The sequence below is a fragment of the Rhinoraja longicauda genome, chromosome 33 (assembly GCF_053455715.1).
Source record: "Rhinoraja longicauda isolate Sanriku21f chromosome 33, sRhiLon1.1, whole genome shotgun sequence".
Taxonomy (NCBI): Eukaryota; Metazoa; Chordata; class Chondrichthyes; order Rajiformes; family Arhynchobatidae; genus Rhinoraja; species Rhinoraja longicauda.
In genome coordinates this window covers 20,842,487-20,866,639 of record NC_135985.1, presented here as the reverse complement: position 1 = coordinate 20,866,639, position 24,153 = coordinate 20,842,487, and the positions used below count along the sequence as shown (strand labels likewise).

The 24,153-nt window shown below is 48.2% G+C and overlaps 1 protein-coding gene across 4 annotated transcripts in view; it reads right to left on the bottom strand.

The window, feature by feature from the left end:
- Nucleotides 1-15,567: 15,567 nt before the first annotated feature.
- Nucleotides 15,568-24,153, bottom strand: part of LOC144609039 (synaptic vesicle glycoprotein 2B-like) — a 192,877-nt gene continuing 184,291 nt past the window's right edge. For all 4 annotated transcript variants that reach the window (XM_078427369.1, XM_078427370.1, XM_078427371.1 and 1 more), the window contains 2 exons: nt 22,303-22,462; nt 15,568-20,761 (listed from right to left, as the gene is read on the bottom strand). In XM_078427369.1, the coding sequence (XP_078283495.1) occupies nt 20,578-20,761; nt 22,303-22,462 (344 nt within the window). In that variant the 3' untranslated portion in view covers nt 15,568-20,577. The remainder of the gene's footprint in view (nt 20,762-22,302; nt 22,463-24,153) is intronic.

Genomic DNA, 24,153 nt, shown 5'->3' with positions numbered 1-24,153 from the left:
ATTGTTAAATGGTGAGGGTCAGTCATGCTCCCGACACTCCGCAGTAGGTCTCATGAAGCCACCACTGTCAAATAGCCCATTGCAATTCTATGTATCCAGTTCAATGTTTTAAGATTGTGTTGGTCTCAGTGGGGGTAAACTAACTCCCCTCCCCACTCTCCAATCCTTTCCCCTCATTACTTTAATTTCATCTTTCATGTATCTTGTTGGCAGACCAATTTCCCTCCTGGGATAAATAAAACTCTATTGTATCGTATCGTATCATGTCGTATCGTATCGTATGATAGGGTGCCTGGTTCCAAAGCAGTAATGGGTCATTCCTTCTGGAGATTAGAGGAGAAACATGGACGAGTGTGGGAGGGGAGGATGGGCAGCGACACGGAACAAAGAGAAGCCATGGATTAACGACTGCAGTCCCCGCGGATCAAGTGTTTGAGTTCTTCCTATTTACAATGGAAATGTTGATTTCTGCAGAGGAGAGGAGAGGATGCGAACGAGAGGCAGGGTGCCATCTAGTGGAGCAAAGTGGAATCATTCAGGGTCGGATTAAGCAAAGCAGACCAACAGAAATGGCCATTCATGCCTGGGATACGCACATGGAACATAAAACAAATTTAAAAACTGCACAGGAACAGTCCCTTCAGCCTACAATGTCTGTGCTGACCATAATGCCAAGGAGCAGTTTTGGTCTCCTAACCTGAGGAAAGACGTTCTTGCCTTAGAGGGAGTACAGAGAAGGTTCACCAGATTAATCCCTGGGATGGCGGGACTTGCATATGATGAAAGCCTGGATAGACTGGGCTTGTACTCGCTGGAATTTAGAAGACTGAGGGGGGATCTTATAGAAACATATAAAATTCTTAAGGGGTTGGAGAGGCTAGATGCGGGAAGATTGTTCCCGATGTTGGGGGAGTCCAGAACCAGGGGTCACAGCTTAAGGATAAGGGGGAAGTCTTTTAGGACCGAGATGAGAAAACATTTCTTCACACAGAGAGTGGTGAGTCTGTGGAATTCTCTGCCACAGAAGGTAGTTGAGGCCAGTTCATTGGCTATATTAAGAGGGAGTTAGATGTGGCCCTTTTTGCTAAAGGGATCAGGGGGTATGGGGAGAAGGCAGGTACAGGCTACTGAGCTGGATGATCAGCCATGATCATATTGAATGGCGGTGCGTACAGGCTCGAAGGGCTGAATGGCCTACTCCTGCACCTATTTTCTATGTTTCTATGTAAACTAATCTCATCTGCATGCACATAATCCATGTCACTCCATTCCCTGCAAATCTATATGCCGATCTAAGAGCCTCTTAAACGCCACTCGTATCTGCCCCCACCACTACCCCCAAGTGCATTCCAGGCACCCACCACCCTGTAAAAAAAGTCATCCTCGCATATCTCCTTTAAACTGTGCCCCCTTCACCTTAAAGGGTCTGTCCCACTTAGGCGATTTTAAGGCGACTGCCGGCGACTAGGCTGTCGCCGATAGTTCGCCAGGGTGTCGCGGGGATGATCGTGAGGAGTCTTCCAAAGAATCATAGTGGATCTCAGCGCGTCGCTGAGAAACCATCTGCAGTGAAATTTCTCGGCGTTAGCTGGCTTGTCGCCAGGTATCGTTGCTTATTGCGTGCGCTGTCGCACGCTGTCCCCAGGTTTGCTAGGTTCTCTTAGATGCATTTAGAAGCACATAATATTAAATTAAGTAAAGTCATTTGAAGAGACCATAAAATACTTGTGTTTAACCAATTTATTTACCGTCAGGACATTTGACAGGTAGATTGGAGGCGACAGTTTGACGGTCAGGTAAGCGTGGGAATTTTCACGATGTTTATGGCCATCAGTGATTACATTTAAAGTGGGCTCCCAACCCAGATATGCAACCCAGAAACCAGATATGCATCTCCCATTTTCAAAGAATGCCCACACTCTGCACAAAAAAATCAATTTAACCACTTTTAAAATTAAATTTCTTAATACTGCTAATAGTAAACTGGAAGTCAATCCAGTTTATGCCATTGTTAACGTGAAGCTTGGTTTTAGACAATAGACAATAGACAATAGGTGCAGGAGGAGGCCATTCGGCCCTTCGAGCCAGCACCACCATTCAATGTGATCATGGCTGATCATTCTCAATCAGTACCCCGTTCCTGCCTTCTCCCCATACACCCTGACTCTGCTATCCTTAAGAGCTCTATCTAGCTCTCTCTTGAATGCATTCAGAGACTAGGCCTCCACTGCCATCTGAGGCAGAGAATTCCACAGATTTACAACTCTCTGACTGAAAACGTTTTTCCTCATCTCCGTTCTAAATGGCCTACCCCTTATTCTTAAACTGGGAACATGTTTCCTGCCTCTAACGTGTCCAACCCCTTAATAATCTTATATGTTTCAATAAGATCTCCTCTCAAGTAACCCGGGCAAGATGTTATATTTCAAAACTCTCAAGTACTTACCAACTTGTTAGTGATTTCAGCGAAAATTAGGACGCCGGAGAAGCATCGACAGCGTGGGGATTTTGTGATGTTTCCGTAGATGGTGTAATCTCGATCTGATTCGGCATTGTCATGGTCATTATCGTAGGGTAAAAGAAAATTTTGGCGATCTGCTCCGAATTTGACAGTCGCCAGCAGTCGCCTAAAAAATCGCCTAAGTGGGACAGGCCCATAAAGTGTCTTTGACATTCGGGAAGAAGGTGTGATTTAGGGGCAGAAAGTTTTCAATTCAGCCCTTGCCAAGAATCCCGAGAGGAAGTTGTTAATCTCTTGAAGAGAGTAGTAAGAAAATATGCTGAGAAGTAGCCCTCACACAGCCAAGAGGGCACAGATTAATCAAGGACGCACTAAGTGGATTAGTTCAGGGAAATCTCTCCTGCTTTACTGAATTTGTTGAGGAGCTGATGAGGAGGATCAATGAGGGTAGCACATGAGATGTAATCTACAAATCAGACCAAGCAGAACAATAAAAGATCTTGGATGCGCAATATAGGTAGTCAATGTAAGAAAATTGATGTCTGCCGGGTGTTTTAGAAGCTCTGCACAGGACACTCAATGTTCTTCTATTTTTTTAATGGTATGTAGTAATAATTTGGATTTGAATTTAGGAGGAACGATGCCGAAATTAGCAAATTATCCCAAAACTTGATGAATTCTGCCCCCCTAAGAAATTAGTCTCATCCTTCATTTGCTTCTCAATGACACGCAAATCTTGACTCAAAAGATTCTCACTGTGGTTGCATGGGTTTCCTCCCACATCCCAAAGACGCGCGGGTTTGTGGGTTGATTGGCTTCTGTAAATTGCCGTTAGTGTGAAGGGAAAGGGGGATAACATGGAACTAGTGGTGAACGGGTGGACGGCGTGGACTTGGTGGGTCAAAGGGCCTGTTTCCACGTTGAATCTCTAACCTAAACTGAAGCATCAAGTCTCCATACAATCAATCTCAATGAAAACTGGTCTCAAACAAGGCTGCATCATTGCCCCGGCACTTTGCCCAGCCTTTTACACAGTGAAGTTGCTCCTTGCCTAAAACAACTATTCAACTGGAGTGAAGATAATCTTCAGAATTAATGAAACTACTCAACCAACAGTAACTACTGCAGCAAGAAGGTCACTCAAACGTTAATAGCTGTGCAGCCATGTGCATTTTCTACTGCCACTTGCATCAGGAGGTCAAGTTCCAACTGCCGTTGACTCATTCACTGAAATACGAGTGAACGGGCTTTATCTCAATACCCACAAGAGAAGGGTTCTCTATCAATGGTTCAATGGTACTATATTGTCACATGTACCGAGGTACAGTGAAATTCATTGTTATATTCAGTTCAGTACAGGTATCAATGTACCTAAGCATTTAAACAATCTTAGATAAGCATCTCAGCTACAGTACAAGTGTATAGCAGTCGTACACTGAGACAGTACACAGAGTCTGGCGCCATTTTCAAGTCCCAGTGTAGGGATCTTGACCTGACCGTGAAGGCCCGTTGTCCTGGCAGTGTTGCAGGGCCGGCCTGGCCAAGCGTAGCCGCGGTGTCCTCCGCCGCTGCTCCACCGCTGCCGGCCGCAACCAGTCCACGTGCTTGGCCTTGTGGAACAGTGCGGGGTCCAACGGTGCCCCCAGGCTGCTGCAGGGCCTCCAGCGGCCCACTCCACCATCGAGACCGTGCACTCCCTCCCCCAGCCGGTCTGCTCACCGGCCCTCCGCCCAACTCTGTCCTCTCTGGGCGGGCAACCTGCGCCTTCCCAGGTGGGTTCCCGTCCGCAGCGCGGGTCTTCGGACTGCAGCTGGTGAGCTGGGCCTTCCCAGGTGGGCTCCCGTCCGCAGCGTGGGTCTCCGGTCTGCAGCAGGTGAGCTGGGCCTTCCCAGTCGACCATGACCCACTGCAGAGCAGATGTGCACTGGAGACGGTGCACAGGAAATTGACAGGATGTGGCCTGGACTGATAATTATGGCACGGACAAATTGGCTGGACTGGGAAACAAAGAGAATGATGGCAGATTTATCTGAGCCATACAGTATGGAAACAGGCCCTACGGCCCAGCTAATCCATGTGGGGTGATGAGTATTGGACCAGGGTTTGGTTTAGTTTAGCAGAAACAAGCCCTTTGGTCCACCGGGTCCGCACCGACCAGTGATCCCAGTACACTGACACTATCCTACACACACCAGGGACAATTTACAATTTTTAACGAAGTCAATTAACACACAAAACCTGTACGACTTTCAAGTGTGGGAGGAAACTGGAGAACATGGAGAAAACCCAGGCGGCTAACGGGGAGAACGTACAAACTCCGTACAGACAACACCCACAGTCAGGATCGATTCCAGGTCTCTGGCACTGCGAGGCAGCAACTCTATCGCTGTGCCACCGTGCCAGTTTCAAACAAATAAGGATCAGTGAAGGTACTGTAAACATAACCATTAAATTCACTGTCTTTGGCTTCATCTTCGCTTCCACATACTGGAATAAAGTTAAGTGGTTGGTTAAGTTAGGAAAGAAGTCAAGGTTTTACTATGATACATCAAGTTAAGTCTGTGTTCCACCGAATGTTCCCCAGTGAGTTGTGAATGCAATAAACTGAGGAGGTATTGGTTTTCTCACTGAGAAGATCACCAATTCCAACGGGAAAGTGGTGGAAGTGCCATCATTATGTTGCAACTCTGCGTTGCCAGTAGGTGGCAGAGTTGCACAGATTTTGCCCACAAACACTTGGCACAGATTTTGCCCACAAACATTTTAGTTTAGTTCAGAGATACAGCACGGAAACAGGCCTCTATGACTATCCCAAGTAAACCAGCCTTATAGATGGCCGCACCATGAGAACAAGGTTTGTACAATCCTCCCTCTCTGTCCCGTCATAATCTTGTGTTGCCGGAGAGGGAGGGAGCGAGCGGTGACTGGGGGTCACCATGGCTGCTCTCCGGGGCCGCTGTACTGCAGAGGCTTAAGTGCTTTGTGGAATTCTCTGCCTCAGAAGGCAATGGAGGCCAATTCTCTGAATGCATTCAAGAGAGAGCTAGATAGAGCTCTTAAGGATAGCGGAGTCAGGGGGTACGGGGAGAAGGCAGGAACGGGGTACTGATTGAGAATGATCAGCCATGATCACATTGAATGGCTGTGCTGGCTCGAAGGGCCGAATGGCCTCCTCCTGCACCTATTGTCTATTGTCTATTGTCTATTGCTCGTTAGAGGAACGTAACGACGTTTTGGTTTGATACTTTCTGTGCATTCCTTATTTTAGAGAGACGTTTCCTTAGACAAGTGTTTTCACTGTCTTTGTGTACCTGTAAATAAACTTAACTTAGTTAAAAAACAATAATTGCATGCAATACTCCAAATAATTGTCTCAGGTCATTGCCTTTTCAGGTCAGCGCCTTCAAGGTTGACTGCAGGAGGCGCGCCCCGGAACACAGGGGAGGTCGGTCAGTCGGGCGAGGAGAGGGATGTTGGGTCGTGGGCCCGCAGCAGCCAGGAGCTTACCTGGGGTTACCTGGGCTCACCTGGGCTTACCTGGTCTCACCTGGATCGGGGGCACTCCAGTACTTCCAGCATGTGGACTTTGGACTTGGACCATTTCTTTGTAAATGGCGCCAAAATATGGCGTTGTGGGTTGTGCAAAAGAATTTCACTGTGCCGTGCGTACTTGACAATAATGGACCATTGAACCATTTCATGAGAGTTTCTATTTCAGCCCTTCACGGGTTGTGGCCTTGGGCAGGTTAATACTGCCTTATGTGTTGGAATTAATTATGTGCCATCCTTGCTCCCTGCACACTTCCAGCCACCGATGAGTTGTTCACTGAAGCATACATGTGTCGTGGAGTGGGTCATCCAGCATGGAAATATCCCCCTTCAATGCTGACCCTCAGATTCCCACTCACACTAACGCGATGTCATTCCCCCAACCAACTCTGCCCTGATTCCAATGCCGCACCTGCGGGGAATTTCCAGCGGCCAATTAACCACCAGCCTGCACGTCTCGGGGATGTGGGAGGAAACCAGAGCACCCGGGCGGAATCAGCACAGAGACAGGGGAACGTGCAAACTCCACACAGAGGGCAATGGAGGTCAGGTTTGAAGCCAAATCACTGGAGCTGGAGGGCAGCAACTGAATGAATGAATACTTTATTGTCACTCGTGACAGGTCACAGTGAAACTCTGCCACGTAAAGGGCGCTTACAAAGTTGCAAAGCATCCGCGCCAGGTCCCCCTGTATTCTCCCCCTCACTCACGGCGGTCCCCACCGTGCTGAGTCCTCCTGTGTTCCTTCCCCTCACTCACGGCGGTCCCCCCACGCCAGGTCCCCCTGTATTCTCCCTTCCCCCGGCAGCGGCGTCCTCACTCTCACGCGCTCCGTCCTCGACCATCGGTCGGCGCCATCACCGAACGCTGTGCTGACCTCTCCACCACCTCCCATCCTCCACCGCTCCACTATCGGGCGCTCTCCCGGACGCCTCCGTGGCTACGACCCAGGCCCCACCCGCAACTCTACCAGCTGCACCACCGGTGCCTTCAGCAGCAACGTCAGCAAGGCGAGGTTCCTCAGTGACGGCTCCCGTCGTCCTTTGCGAGCATCATGGCGGCTTTCCAACCGGGGATCCGCGAGGATAACTAACTCCTGCACTGTGAAACAACGGTAGGAGGTGTACCTGAAGCCCTCGTTTCCCTTCCTGACTCCAGAGATTTCTGTGGCCTAAATCTCTAGTCCGCATTCCCAACGCCCTACCTTGCTGACAAGGTGATCAAACATGGGACCCCAGTAACATAAAACAAAGCAGGGTGGAGAATCCACCCACCCGACCAACACTGGCCCACCCCTAATTGTTCCAACATGAACACACCGCGAGTAACATTCGGCAAGACCATAGCGTGGGATTGGCAAGTGTTTCACTGAACACTTGCGCTCAGTCTGCTTATGCAATCTCCCAGTTGCCAAACATTTTAACTCCCCTTCCCATTCCCACACTGGCCTTCTCCAGTATTAGAGTGAGACCACACCCAAATTGGAAGAACAGCACCTTGTATTTCGCTTGGGCAGCTTACAACCCAATAGTATGAGTTTTAATTTCTCTAATTTCAAGTAAACTCTTGCATTCTCTCCCCCCTCCTCCTCCCCCTCCCCCCCCCCCCCCTCCTCCCCCCTCCTCCTCCCCCCCACCCCCCACTCTAGTTCCACTGTTTGTATCCTTGAATTCCTCTTGTTATCACACCTTCCACAGCCAACAATGGGACATTGTGGGCTCCACCCTTCCTGAGGTCATCTGTTGCTGGCCTTTTCACATGTCCCCCCCACCTCTACTTTCAGTCTAAAGAAGGGTTCAGACCCGAAACGTCACCTATTCCTTTTCTCCAGAGGTGCTGCCTGACCTGCTGAGTTACTCCAGCATTTTGTGTCCTTCCATGAATGACTTTGTTGTTGTCAATGTGCAGAGGTTTGGAGCTCATTTTTCAACTTCATGGTCAGGTAAAAAAAAAATAAAGGTTGAATATTTTCTTTAAAATTGCAGGTGTTGGAAATCTGAAACAAAAAACAGAAAATGGTGGAAACACTCAGCAGGTTTGGCAGCATCTGTGGTGAGGAAAACAAGAGTTAACGTCTCAGGTTGGTGAATAAATAGGGCGATGGTAATCAAATAATCTTCTTTACGTTGAATAGTCTTCGAGCTCGAGAGTTGAAACTGCACTTGTCGAGGCAAATGTATAGTTGTCCATCTCATTGGTGATCGGCATCTTGTGGATGGTGTAAGAGTCTGGGATGGTTGCTGAGTTTACTCTACACAATTCCTCGCTTTGACTTGCTCTTCAAGCTGCAATATATCTGCGTCGGATTATGAATATGTGCCTTTTTATGTGTGGGTGTGTGTGAAAAACTGCGCATGTAAGTGTTAATGGCAGTGCGTCTGTGAATGTAATTGTGGTTAAGTGTGTCATAGAGTCATACAGTGTAGAAACAGGCTCTTTAGCCCAACTTGCCCACAATAACATGCCCCATCTACACTAGTCCCACCTGCCATATCCCTCTAAACCTGTCCTATCCATGTACCTGTCCAAATGCATTTTAAACGTTGCGATAGTCCCTGCCTCAACAACCTCATTCGGCAGCTCATTCCATAAACCCACCACCCTTTGTGGAAAAAATGTTACCCCTCAGATTCCTATTAAATATTTCCCCCCTCACATTATGTGAAGGGAGAGAGTGTGAGGGAGAGAGTGTGAGGGGGGAGAGTGTGAGGAGGGAGAGTGTGAGGAGGGAGAGTGTGAGGGGGAGAGTGTGAGGAGGGAGAGTGTGAGGGGGAGAGTGTGAGGGGGGAGAGTGTGAGGGGGGAGAGTGTGAGGAGGGAGAGTGTGAGGAGGGAGAGTGTGAGGGGGAGAGTGTGAGGGGGAGAGTGTGAGGGGGAGAGTGTGAGGAGGGAGAGTGTGAGGAGGGAGAGTGTGAGGGGGAGAGTGTGAGGGGAGAGAGTGTGAGGGGGGAGAGTGTGAGGGGGGAGAGTGTGAGGAGGGAGAGTGTGAGGAGGGAGAGTGTGAGGGGGAGAGTGTGAGGGGGGAGAGTGTGAGGGGGAGAGTGTGAGGAGGGAGAGTGTGAGGAGGGAGAGTGTGAGGGGGAGAGTGTGAGGGGAGAGAGTGTGAGGGGGAGAGTGTGAGGGGGAGAGTGTGAGGAGGGAGAGTGTGAGGGGAGAGAGTGTGAGGGGAGAGTGTGAGGGGAGAGAGTGTGGGGAGAGAGTGTGAGGAGAGAGTGTGAGGGGAGAGAGTGTGAGGGGAGAGAGTGTGAGGGGGAGAGTGTGAGGGGAGAGAGTGCGAGGGGAGAGTGTGAGGGGAGAGAGTGTGAGGGGAGAGAGTGTGAGGGGAGAGAGTGCGAGGGGGGAGAGTGTGAGGGGGAGAGTGTGAGGGGAGAGAGTGTGAGGGGAGAGTGAGTGTGAGGGGAGAGTGTGAGGGGGAGAGTGTGTGAGGGGAGAGTGTGAGGGGAGAGTGTGAGGAGAGAGTGTGAGGGTGGAGAGTGTGAGGGGAGAGTGTGAGGGGAGAGTGTGTGAGGGGAGAGTGTGAGGGGAGAGTGAGGGGAGAGTGTGAGGGGAGAGAGTGTGAGGGGAGAGAGTGTGAGGGGAGAGAGTGTGAGGGGAGAGTGTGAGGGGAGAGACTGTGAGGGGGGACAGTGTGGGGGAGAGAGTGTGAGGGGAGAGAGTGTGAGGGGAGAGTGAGTGTGAGGGGAGAGTGTGAGGGGGAGAGTGTGTGAGGGGAGAGTGTGAGGGGAGAGTGTGAGGGGAGAGTGTGAGGGGAGAGTGTGAGGGAAGAGTGTGAGGGGAGAGTGTGAGCGGAGAGAGTGTGAGGGGAGAGAGTGTGAGGGGGGAGAGTGTGAGGGGGGAGAGTGTGAGGGGGGAGAGTGTGAGGGGGGAGAGTGTGAGGGGGGAGAGTGTGAGGGGGAGAGTGTGAGGGGGGAGAGTGTGAGGGGGAGAGTGTGAGGGGGGAGAGTGTGAGGGGGGAGAGTGTGAGGGGGGAGAGTGTGAGGGGGGAGAGTGTGAGGGGGGAGAGTGTGAGGGGGGAGAGTGTGAGGGGGGAGAGAGTGAGGGGGGAGAGTGTGAGGGGGAGAGTGTGAGGGGAGAGAGTGTGAGGGGGGAGAGAGTGAGGGGGGAGAGTGTGAGGGGGGAGAGTGTGAGGGGAGAGAGTGTGAGGGGGAGAGAGTGAGGGGGGAGAGTGTGAGGGGAGAGTGTGTGAGGGGGGAGAGAGTGAGGGGGGAGAGTGTGAGGGGAGAGAGTGTGGGGAGTGGGAGGTCAGGTGATAGTGAGTGATGAGGTTTGAGGGAAGAGATTCAAGAAATAGTGAGGGGGAAATGTGAGCGGTCAGGATGCAGTGAGGGAAGGAGAGAGAGGGGGGAGGTTGAGATAACGAGGGAAGAGGGAGTTGGAAGGGAGATAGAGCAGACAGTCAGCTGCTCACGACATATATCTCTTCACTTCTCTGGATACTCCACGCACGGACCAAATTTTACCCAAAATACTGTTACCCCTCAACCCCAACCCCCACTCAACCGCTAGTACAGCAAGCAGCAAAGCATAGTCATACAGTAGTACAGCACAGAAACAGGCCCTTCAGCCCTTCGTGTCCATGCTGACCAAGTTGGCCTATTGGACTAGTCCCATTTGTCTCATATTTGGCCCTATGTCTCATACATGCCTCATGTCTCATACATGCCTCTAAACCCTTCCTATCCTTGTATCTGTCCAAGTGGCTTTTAAAAGTCGTGATCGTATCTGGTCCCATAGCTTCCTCTGGCAGTTCATTCCAGATACGGATCTCTGAGTGAAACAGTTGCCCCCGAGGACCATTTTAACTCTCTTCCCCCCTCACCTTTAAGCTTCTGCCCTCTAGTTTTAGAATCCTCCACCCTGGGGAAAAAAAGGTGAGTGTTCACGCTATCCATGCCACCCATGATCTTGCGCACCTCAATAAGATCACCCCTCCTCCTCCTCCTCTGCTCCAACGGAAAAAGTCTCGGCCTATCCAACCTCTCCATATAATTCAAGACTGCCAGCCCAGGCAACATGCTCTTCTGCGCCCTTTCCAACCTAATGACATCCTTCTTGTAGCTGGGCATCCAAAACTACTTGCAGTACTCCAGGTGTGGTCACACCAATGGTCTCACCAAAGAGCTGCAACATAATGTCCCAACGTTTGTGCTTTTACTATGCGTTAAAGCTGATTGATTCACCTGAGAACAATCCAACAACATCTTTAAAATTGTGTGAGGAATCCATTGGGCAAAAGCTGTTTCTTCTGAGCTGGGAGTCAGAGATAAAAGGCATGTAGTGATGGGTAGACACAAAGTGCTGGGGTAACTCAGCGGGTCAGGCAGCATCTCCGAAGAAAAGGGGTAGTTGATGTTTTGGGTCGAGACCCTTCTTCAAACCCTTGTGAAGAAGGGCCTCGACCCGAAACGTCACCTCTTCGTTTTCTCCAGAGATGCTGCCTGAACCGCTGAGTTTACTCCGGTTCTTTGTGTCTATCTTCAGTATAAACCAGCTTCTGCAGTTCCTTCCGACACATGTGTTCAGTGAATTCACTGCAATGTGTTTAAGTAGCCAATTACAGTACTCCCATAAAGAGCATGGTCGTAGAGTGTGCTTGATAAGTCTACAGAGACGTAAGATTTGTTATCTGTTTAAATTAATTTCAGGTCACGCAATAAAAATATCTATATATTTTAATATAACACACACCAAACAAGAGACACATCCCCCTCTGCTTCACCCAAGTTCCCAGACAAGCTCTTAGAAAAATAATTGGAAGATGAGACAATGATTAAATGCACATCCGAATGAACCATGAGAAATAATTTCTTTTTAAATTCTCACTTCGAAGTGGATACGCAATGTTTTATTTATAATCGACAATACACAGGGCTTTGGAGACTAAACTAACATCCATTAAAGTGATGTGAGAATTGACATCAGCGGTACAATAAGTCTATCACAATTAAAGCATTCCTTTTGCTTAAAGACTGATGGTAAAAGTTTCTGTTGGAGTTGCAAACATTGAAATGAAAATGATATTGCCTTTGCAATATCTGGATAGTGGATAGTCTTATAAAACGTTCTCATTTTTGTTTCTCTCTCTCCATCGGTTGACGCGTTCAGCAGTAAACATTGAAACGGTAGCAGCTTCTACAACTCACGCAAGCAGCCTCCTTCTCCAAACCAGCAGCATGCCTTTTTCTAGACGCATATAAATTAGACACACGTATACTGCAGTGAATGATTTCTCAACATGTGACTGGCGAAGCAGCATGCACATTTAGACAACGCAGGTATTATTTTTTTACACATCGTATCCCATAAACAGTCATTTAATACTGAACCCCCTTTTGTGTTGCAATTACTGTGTCAGTGAAGCCATCGGAATGAATTGCTTGGGAAAATAAAACGCTTTTTAGCTCTCTCTCCATCATCGTGTCCAAGACTTCTGCTGGAATCAGCTTTTTCTTTTGTGGTGATTTCTTTCTGCGTAGGAATTGTCATTCTAAAGGACTGGCGAACCTGGTAAATGTTAGGTCCAGCATCTCGTTGACAATCTCAGGGATGGATGTTCAACTAAACTGGTGCCATGCCAGCTTTCTGCTTCAGCTGAAATTCCATTTCTTCTGAGGGTTGGTCGATTTCCACCAGTAAACCTGGGTGCCAAGTCGAGAGTCGACCTTGTGCGCCTCAATAAGGTATCTCCCAAGCTCCAAAGGTAAAGGTGCCAGCCTATCCAACCTCTCCCTATTATTCAAGCCCGCAAGCCCAGTCAACATCCTGGTCAATCTCTTCTGCACTCTCTTCAGTGAGATTTAATGATATCCTTCTTGACAGCCGGTTAGGATTCCTACTGAGCTTGGCTTTGACAGAGATACGCTACCGACCATCAAGGACTGTGTTGGTCAGCGATCCCAGACACTGAACAGCCATCTTGTTAAAATTGTCCTACCTGAATTCATCTTGCCTTGAGTGCCTGCAATTGTTCCCATGGATCTCGATCGCAAAACCGGAATCAGATCCCCCGTTGGGATGGTGAATCAGACCATCTTTCCAATGGAACAGGGACCTAAGTATTTGCTCCCATATCACAGGGATCCCAAATGCTACTCATGGCCCATTCCATCTCAACCACACCTTTCTTGCTGTTGACTGCAGTCAGAGATGGGCCCCTGCGTTGTTTTTTCTATCTCTCTGTTCTTTCAACTGCTTGCATTCTCTCCTGTTTTGGAGTCAAGTGGAAATCTTTAAGGGCACTACAAACCTTCAGGTCTAATAACAAAACATTGAAATGTAGCTACACTCAAACCACACGACTCATTTTCCAGGCAGCTAAACTGTGCACTAGCATTCGCATCCAAAGATTCACTGTACAATCCGAGGACATTTTCAGATTTATCGGAATCTTCAGAAATCTCTGGCAAGGTTAGAATGAAGATCTAGCATGGAGCCAGAGTTCAGTGTTAGAATCATGGAGCACAGGCTGAGGCCGCTCCTCCCATCGTGCCTGTGCTAGCTGTTTCCAATTATGTTCAAGACTCCAAGGGGTTGATATTTGTTTCAACCTCTTGTGCTCAATGCAGTGTTTAGTGGTGACTCGATAATTCTATTCAAACTCCAAAATTCAGCCACAAGCAACCAAAAGAAAATAAATCTACCTTGTAATCAAAGATGTGGGACTTTGTTCATTCTTTTCTACTGAGTTGACCCTTGTAGAAGTAAAGGACTACACACAACCATGCTTCTTAACTGAGGACCGTTGTGGCTTGGCTTGCAATTATCAATGTCCATGGCGATACCAGCTTTGTAAGGTATTTGGGCGTGAGGCTACCTTCATCCTCCCAGTTTCCACTGTGGTTCACTGGACAATTAAGAGGCAGAAACAGGCCCAGTTTTGCTCCCCTCCAAATCCCAACGGCACTGGTAGCAATTGCAGTTTAGCTTAGCTCAGCAATACAGTGTGGAAACAGGCCCTTCGGCCCACCGAGTCCACACCGACCAGCAATCACCCTGCCCATTGACACTATCCTACACACACCAGGGACAATTTAATATGTTACCGAAGCCAATTAATCTACAAACCTGTACGCCTTTGAAGTGTGGGAGGAAACCGAGGCACCCAGAGAAAACCCACGCAGGTTACGGGGAGAACGTACAGACTCCATACAGACTGCACCCTTAGTCAGGATCGAACCCAGGTCTCTGGCAACATGAGGCAGCAACTTTACTGCTGCACCTGTTCTATTGTTAATCCAATGTGGCCTGCGCTAACATCAGAAGTTAATCCTGGAGAATTTGGACTTGTTGGACCACACCTGTGATAAACACAGGTCACCCCTTCATCTGAATTCCACCTCCCACCCATAGTTTGGGAGATGTTAAACCAGAGCCTTTCTTTATCTCTCAAGTAAACTTGGAAGAACCCACGCTTCAATTTTCCCTGGGGGTCTTATTTATTTATTCTCCAGCCAGCTTCACAATGGAGATCACCTGCCCATTGACTCATTGCTGTTTGTGGGACCGTGCTGTGTGCAAACTGTCCATTATATCTCATACACAACAACATTGACTCCACATCAAAGGTTTTCATTGAGTACAAAGTAATGATACTCAATTCAAATGCGTAGACCAGTCACACAGAAATATAAGTTCCAATATCACCACGGCAAATGGATTGAAAATAACCATGCAGCAAGAAGTTTGTAGTGGTGACCATGAAACTCATAAAGTATTGTTTACAATGCAGCTCTTTTACTCCTCAGGCAGTCTCTCAGGGTCCAGGAGGTCTTGGGTATTTGGTGGCTCAAGTGGGATCTCCAAAACTCTGACCGATGATCCACTGGGTGTCTAGGTGCAGTTTGGGAGGTGTTGTTCTATAGACAATAGACAATAGACAATAGACAAATGGTGCAGGAGTAGGCCATTCAGCCCTTCGAGCCAGCACCGCCATTCAATGCGATCATGGCTGATCACTCTCAATCAGTACCCCGTTCCTGCCTTCTCCCCATACCCCCTCACTCCGCTATCCTTAAGAGCTCTATCCAGCTCTCTCTTGAAAGCATCCAACGAACTGGCCTCCACTGCCTTCTGAGGCAGAGAATTCCACACCTTCACCACCCTCTGACTGAAAAAGTTCTTCCTCATCTCCGTTCTAAATGGCCTACCCCTTATTCTTAAACTGTGGCCCCTTGTTCTGTACTCCCCCAACATTGGGAACATGTTATCTGCCTCTAATGTGTCCAATCCCCTAATTATCTTATATGTTTCAATAAGATCACCCCTCATCCTTCTAAATTCCAGTGTATACAAGCCCAATCGCTCCAGCCTTTCAACATACGACAGTCCCGCCATTCCTGGAATTAACCTAGTGAACCTACGCTGCACGCCCTCTGTTGCTTAGTTTCAACACACTCCCAGCAACGAGACCAAAGGTTCTCACCTTCAGGCTGAAATCTCCTCCTGCATTTTGAGCAGTCAGACGCCATGAATTCCCCAGTGCCAATGGGGATGTTACATATTTTTCAAGGAAGCTTTAGGAAAGTACTGGATGGATTTCCCCTGCCCCCCCCCCCCCCCCCCCCCCCTCCAATCATCTCTTGGCACGATAGAACCTGTTCTGGGATCTATGTAGTTTACTCAAGGTTTGCAAAGAGGCGAGAGTGGGGTAGGGGTGGAAATGGGTCACAGGCAAGACCAAAGATACTAGAGGAGCAAGATGAACCACTCCGTCGAAATCGCCTATACTGAAGTGTAGTACGCAAAGGAGCGTAACGCCCGCCATTTTAGTGGGCAAATCCCACCGTTCACTCTACCTCTCGCAGTGTAATCAGTGTTGTGGGGGAACAGTATGTGTGATGATACCATAAAAATACAGAATATATCTCATCTATCAATTCACAGATTTTTGTTATTTTTCTTTTTAAATGTTTCTGCAAGGCTCTGCCTACTAAAATGGCGCCATGACATACTACGGTTTTTTGGGTCGAGTGGTCTATCTTGCTCTGCTCTATTATCTTTGGGCAAGACATCCTTGACAATAGACAATAGACAATAGGTGCAGGAGTAGGCCATTTGGCCCTTCGAGCCAGCACCGCCATTCACTGTGATCATGGCTCTGAGTCATGTGATCATGGCATGATGTGGTCCAACAAGCATTCACTGTGATCATGGCATGGTGTGGTCCTACAAGCATTCACTGTGATCATGGCTCTGGACTCTGAGGGACTGCCTGTGGAGTAGAAGAGCTGCATTTTTAACATAGTTTACAAGTTGCATGGTCACCAATATAAGAATTTTGTTGCACGTTTATTTATAGCTACTTGGCAGGTTGGAATTGGAACATGTTTCTGGGTGACTAGTGGGAGATGGGGGGGCTTCCAGCACATCTAGACTGAAAACCAACTAAGTTGATTGCAATTTTACTGCTGCCTTCAGATATGACCCAACAAGCTGCTTGCATCAGGTGTGAATTGGGCTGGACAATAAGCATTGGGTTTGCACTGAAGATAGACACAAAATGCTGGAGTAACTCAGCGGGCCAGGCAGCATCTCTGGAGAGAAGGGATGGGTGACGTTTCGGGTCGAGACCCTTCTTCAGACTGAGAGTCTGTGGAGAGAAAAACTGGAGATATGGAAGGGTACAGAGAGAATGTAAGGTGTGAAAAGGTCAGATCAAAGCAAGGAAATGTAGGATGGTTCATTGTTGGCTGAGGTGAAGGTGGCAATGAGGCTTACAAACCATTTGGTTTATCCATATCTCAGGAATAAATAAACCAGTCCGCTGGAATGTTTTGGGGTTGTGGCAAGTGTGATATAAAGGCTCTCCTTTCCACAGAGGCAGATGGAAAGATGACAGGAAAGGTTTGGATGGAGTTCTGGAAAAGGATTCACACCCAAAACCACTCTGCTTTGATTCTCTTCCAACTGCTGACTGTTCCCGCTGAGCATCCTGAGATGGTTTACCTTTTACGCTCAGTATTCAGAAGCTGGCAGGCTGATGAAGCAATCAGTAAACAGACTGTGAACACGTTGACAATCCAGAGTTCACTGGAAAAAAACCATTTGATGAGGTTTATGGTTGGATGGCGTCTGATAAATATTAATGGGTCATGAATGATAAATGACTCTTATTATTACTTTGAAGAGGGCTATTTCTCGTCAGAATATAATTGTTAAAATAAAAATTGTGAGTTACAGTTGGTTCTTGGCATCTGCATTGCCTGGAATGAATTTTTCGATTTTAACACGATAATCATTTCTGGGCTGACAAATTGTATATGTGCTGAAGAATAAAACACTCGGGAGGTTCTGTGGAAAGGGCTGAGGAAGTGGGAGTCATTAGATAGGCCTAAAGAGCTGTCATGAGGATGATGGAGTGAATGGCCTCATTCTTTGCCTTTGTAATAGTGTTTTGTTTTGAATGACTGTGTCAGTGACAAGACCAGCATTTGTTGACATCTCTAATTACCCTTGATATGGTGGTGATGATGACGTCTTGAACCATTGCAGTCTTTGTGTTATAGATCACAATCTGAGCTAGTAAATTTTATATATGTTATATTAACGAGATATCAATTTATTTCCCCTACAGTGATAGAGTGATGCAGTGTGGAAACAGAACCTTTGACTCAACGTGCCCACACCGGCCAACATGCCTCAACTACTAGTCCCACCTGCCTGCGTTTGGCCAATATCCCTCCAAACCTGTCCTATCCATGTACCGGTCTAACTGTTTCTTAAATGTTGCCTCAACTACCTCCTCTGGCAGCTTGTTATTTACACCCACTACCCTTTGTGTGAAAAAGTTACCCCCAGATTCCTATTAAATCTTTTCCCCTTCACCTTAAACCCTCTGGTCCTCAATTTACCTACGCTGGGCAAGAGACTGTCGCATCTACCCGATCTATTCCTCACACGATCTTATACCCCCTGTAAGATCACCCTACGCTCCAAAGAGTCCCACTACTAAACCTCTCCCTATAGCTCAGACCCTCCAATCCTGGCAACATCCTCGTGTTGTCCGGCAGGGAATTCCAGGATTTAGAGCCAGTGACAGTGAAGGAATGGTGGCATCGTGACAAGTCAGGATGGTGAACGCACGGTTTATTTGGGGTTCATTTTATCAAGGTGAGAGATTGTATCGCGTGGGGAGGTGTGAAGGCTTCATGGTCAGGTCTAGCATGCCCGGATACACAAAGAATGTATTGCACCTTCAGAAAGGAAATGAGGAGGAATCTCTGGTCAGAACCCTACTTATCTCACCCGACTATGCCCCTTGAGTACTGCTGACCCCAATGCCGCCGATCACTGGTATGTTCTCAGTTCACAGATCCTTCCAATTTTACAGAGAACGCCCAACGCCAATCCATTGATCAAAATTGGTGCAGATAGAAACATAGAAACATAGAAAATAGGTGCAGGAGGAGGCCATTCGGCCCTTTGAGCCAGCACCGCCATTCATTGCGATCATGGCTGATCGTCCTCAATCAATACCCCGTGCCTGCCTTCTCCCCATATCCCTTGATTCCACTAGCCCCTAGAGCTCTATCTAACCTGATGTCTTTTCTATGTTAAGGTAATGTCAGGGTCTCTTTGCATTGTGTATATTCCTCCACTCCCAGCATGGGAACACCATGGTTTATCCCAGGCTGGTTGTGAAGACCATAATTTGCAATCTCGTGCTCTGTCATTAGGCAGTTAAAATGGACAGTGCATGTTGATGATATGCATTTGCATTTGCATTTACAAAGCATGCAGGAAATAAAAACGGCAAGGGGGGAATTGTGATAGGAAGCACCCTGTCCAATTTCTAGACGGATGGTACTTTCACAATAAATGGGCATGAACACCTGAAAACAGGCGCTAAACGTGTTATGATGATCGAAGCACTAAAGACAGCTTTGAGTGGGTCTAACATCTAAGCCAGTCTTTGTAACTGATTGCAATGTGATGTTGGAACCAAAGGTCAGTGCATTGATGTGCGAATTGATGCACAACAGAATGACACCTGATTTTATATAATGGTCAGGCAACCATCGAGGTGAGTTAAAGCTTTTTTCGCTGAAGCAGTTGGTGAACTTGTGGAGATAGATATTCGCTGTGCAGTGAGCCCACAAACAGCAAGGATTTCACTGGCCAGTGAACAGGCTGGTGGCCTTATCTGGAGGACATTGGGCGAATGTGCCACTTGGCTTCCATCCATGTCCACGTGAAAAATTACACAAGACCCTGGCTTAACAATCTTCCACAAGTCAACTCTGAACGCTGCACCGTAACATTGGAATGTGACCTTCAACCTATAATTCAGCATGTTAAGACACAGAGTGCTGGAGTAACTCAACAGGTCAGTCAATATCCCTGGAGAACATGGGTAGGTGGCGTTTCAGATCCAGACCCTCGTCAGACTGTCAGAGGGTACCGACCTGAAACGTCATCCGTGTTCTCCAGAGATGCTGCCTGAGCCCTTGAGTTACCCCAGCACTTTGTGTCTTTTTTTTTGTAAACCAGCATCTGCAGTTCCTGTGTCTACATTCAGCATGATAAAACAGACACCAGCAACAGCATCAATCAGAGTGGGAGCTCGAGGGGAAACGTTCATCTATCTGGGTGCAAGTCTAATTAGTCAATCGGGCACAACCTCACTCAATATTGTTTCTCACACTGTTGTCTGCAGGCAGGGTGGCAGAGAGAGCATCTTTCCTTCCAGAGGTTCACTATTGCAACGGTATATTATAACAACTTTACATCTAGTCATGCAGCATGGAAACAGACCCTTTGGCCCATTGAGTCAATGCCGCCCACCAGGCTCCCAACCCCACAAAATCCACTTTCGATCTCCTCACAATCTCATAGACTATTCCCATCTCCACTCCCCAGAGTTTACCATTCACCTACACACCAAGGCCAATTAACCTACCGACCCGCACGTCTTTGGAAAGGGAGAGGAAATAGGACTGCCTGGAGGAAACCCACATAGGGGTTATGGGGAGAAGTCAGGAGAATGGGGTTAGGAGGGAGAGATAGATCAGCCATAATTGAATGGTGTAGACTTGATGGGCCGAATGGCCTAATTCTGTTCCTATCACTTATAACCTTATGACACATGGAGAACATGTAAACTCCACACAGGCAGCGCTGGAGGTCAGGATTAAACCTGCTCGTTGCAGTTTGCAGAGGGGAGGAGCATGGGTGCATCTCCTCTAAGACTTCACTAAGTTGGCATGAAGTGTGCATGGCTGAACTTCCATAGGTGGACCCATAAACCACGAGGTGAGGGTTGACCCTTCACAGGGCCAATCCAGATGTGTGCAGGGTGTGCGAATGACAAAGAGAGAGAACGTCAAGGTAAGGGGGGGGGGTGCAACACTGAACAATGAAAACACTAGTGATGGTTTCCAATCCTCCCCCATCCCAGCCTGATGAGTATGTGTGCAGGACAACCTACATGAAACCGTATTGAGTGCACAGATGCCACAAGTATGTCCAGTCTCACAAAGCACAGACGGTGGAGTGGATGCTTTAGGCTGTAAAGGGTAGTGGTTGGCAGCTGTGCGTATACGATGGGTCCAGAACATGGTGGGGAGCCGCTCACATCAGCACCTGCTCCCGGGTCTCAGGAAGCCGAAGACCAAGCACGGCACCTCCCACTAATGCAACAGAAGCCAACAAGATGGGGACCACCTTCGTTATCTCCACGAAGGAGGCGAATATCGATATACCCAGTATCGCCGCAAACTTGGAGAGGCCGTTGAGAATTCCAAATGCAGTTGCCCTGTGGAAGGAAATGGAAAGTGAATACCACCAACCCAAACCAAATGTCCCATTTTCACAACCGTTCAGCTGTTTCTAGATATCCCAGATCTTGATAGAATTACAGACATTAGAATTGTAGCCATTCATATTAGAACGTCATTTATTTACTTATTTATCTATTTATTCATTTCCCTATGTTCTCTAAATCTCTGTAAAGCGTCTTTGAGTATATGAAAAGCGCTATATAAATAAAATACATTATTATTATTATTATTAAAGTAAGAATTTCATTGTTCCGTTTCGGCAATTGGGTCGGCACAATTTGGGGGGGCATGGTGGCTCAGCAGTAGAGTTTCTGTCTTCCATGAGTACTTCATGGTCAGGTATAGCATGCCTGGATACATAAAGAATGTATTGCATCTTTAGAAAGGAGATTAGGAGGAATCTCTGGTCAGAACCCCATCCATCTCACCCGACTATGTCCCATGAGCACAATGCCACCGACCACTGGCGTGTTCTCAGTTCACAGGTCCTTCCAACTTTACAGAGAACGGCCAACGCCAATGCATTGATCAAAATTGGCGGAGAAGTCTTTTCTATGTTAAGGTGATGTCAGGGTCTCTTTGCATTGTGTATATTCCTCCACTTCCAGCATGAGGACACCATGGTTTATCCCAGGCTGGTTGTGAAGACCATAGTTTGCAGTCTCATGCTCTGTCATGAGGCAATTAAAATGGACAGAGACCCGGGTTTGATCCTGAACATTCAGCCCAAGTCCACGTTGACCATTGGTTACCTGTTCATACTAGCTCTATGTTATTGTTCTTTCGCATCCACTCCCAGTACACTAGGGGGTATTTGCAAAAGCCAATTAACCTAAAAAAACCCGCACATCTTTGTGATGTGCAAGGAAACCAGTGCACCCGGAGTAAGCCCACGCAGTCACAGGGAGAACTTGCAAACTCGACTTGGACATCACCCAAGGTTAGGATCAAGCCCTATTGACAATAGACAATAGGTGCAGGAGGAGGCCATTCAGCCCTTCGAGCCAGCACCGCCATTCAATGTGATCATGGCTGATCATTCTCAATCAGTACCCCGTTCCTGCCTTCTCCCCATACCCCCTGACTCCGCTATCCTTAAGATATCTCTGGTGCTGTGAGGCAGCAGCTCTACCATAGTACAAAGTAAAACAAATATTCTCAAATGTCAAATATACTGAGTATTAAACAACTATGTTATATGATATTTTCCTCCCGCCCCCCCCCCCCCCCCGTAGTGCCCAGCGGTCCCGGAGATCCCGCAGGGCGCCCGTGGACAACGCGTAGTCCCTCTCGAGTACCACCCAGGCGCGGACGTAACCCCGGTAAAGGGGCAGGCAGCCGGCTCGGGCAGAGCCCTCTTCCGCCTGGCGCCGTGACTCGCGGGTGGCAAAGCTTGGCCAGGCATCCTCCTCCTTAATGAGAACACAAGTGGCTCCAAGATCCGCCTTGGTCGCACCACGATGCCCTGGGCCGGCCAAACTGCTGTTGGACAGGTCGGCAGGGAGAGCGGACCTACCTTTTATCTGTAGAGTACAGCTCCACCGTGATCACGTCCAGGGCATTCCACGCTGCTATACTGACCCCGCAGAACAGACACTGCATCCCGATCATGGCCGACTCACTGTTCCCAAAAAACAGGAAGAAGCAGGTGATGGCCGACAGCAACATTGATCCACCTGGGAGAGCGAATTAGAGCAAAAGACAGTTAGTGATAATAATAATAATAATAATAATATATACCTTTATTTGTCCAACACCGGGGAAATTTACAGTGTTACAGCAGCAAAGTGGACAGCAAGAGATCATTCACCATTTTCCTTTCATTCTTCCAAAGCAAAATAGACAACATCTACAGCACCTTAACCACCAACGCACCTGCTCCCCCTCAAACCACCTGCCCCCCCCTTATCCTGTCAGCCCCTGCCTCAGTTCTCCCCAATCTCCACCACCGACCTCTCTGACCTCTTCACAGGAATAAAAACTGCCACCTGCTCTCTGGACCCCATCCCCTCCAGCTTTGTCAAGGCCTGCCTTCCTGCTCTCTCTCCACTTATCACTGCAACAATAAACTCCTCCCTGTCCACTGGCATCGTCCCGCCATCCCTCAAAATCGCTGCTGTCACCCTCATTCTGAAAAAACCTGGTCTAAACCCTGACACCCCAAACAACTTCAGACCAATCTGCAACCTACCCTTTCTGTCCAAAGTTTTGGAACGTGCTGTAGCTTCCCAACTCAAATACCACCTCTCTACCAATAACCTGTATGAAACTTTCCAATCCGGATTCCGCTCAAACCACTGTACTGAAACTGCGCTCCTCAAAATCACAAACGACATTCTCCTCTTCTCCGACGCTGGCAACCTCAACATCCTCATCCTACTTGACCTCAGCGCCGCCTTTGACACCATAAATCACTCCATTCTCCTCACCCGACTTGAAACCTCCCTTAACATCACCGGCACAGCCCTATCCTGGTTCAAATCTTACCTCTCTGACAGACACCAGTTCATCTCCATTAACAACTGTAAATCCCCCACCGCTCCTCTCCCCCAAGGTGTCCCCCAAGGCTCAGTCCTTGGCCCCCTCCTCTTCATCCTCTACCTGTTCCCCCTTGGTCAATTAATCCGCCGTCATGGTCTCAACTTCCACTGCTTCGCCGATGATATCCAGCTCCTCATCTCCACCAAGTCAATCTCCCCCACCACACACTCTACACTGACAAACTGCATCACTGAAATAAAATCTTGGCTTCAATCAAACTTCCTCAAACTCAATTGCAACAAATCTGAAATCATCATCATTGGTCCAAAAACGCTCACCAAATCCACCCAAAACTTCATCCTCAACATTGATGGTCTCCCAGTATCCACCTCACCTCACATCCGGAATCTTGGAATCATCCTTGATCAAACCCTCTCCTTCGACAAACACATCAAACACATCACAAAGACAGCCTTCTTCCACCTCAAAAACATTGCCCGTCTCCGTCCATCCCTCTCCTCCACAGCTGCAGAAACCCTCATCCACGCCTTCATCACCTCCCGTCTGGACTACTGCAACAGCCTCCTCTATGGCGCACCCTCAAAAATCATCAATAAACTTCAATACATTCAAAACTCCGCTGCCCGTCTACTCACACACACCTCGATCCGTGACCATATCACCCCCGTCCTTTATAAACTCCACTGGCTCCCCATCCCCCAGAGAATCCAGTACAAAATCCTCCTCATAACATACAAAGCCCTCCATAACCTGGCCCCATCCTACCTGACCGACCTCCTCCACAGGCACACTCCCACCTGCACCCTCCGCTCTGCCGCTGCCAATCTCCTATCCCCCCACATCCGGACCAAACTCAGATCCTGGG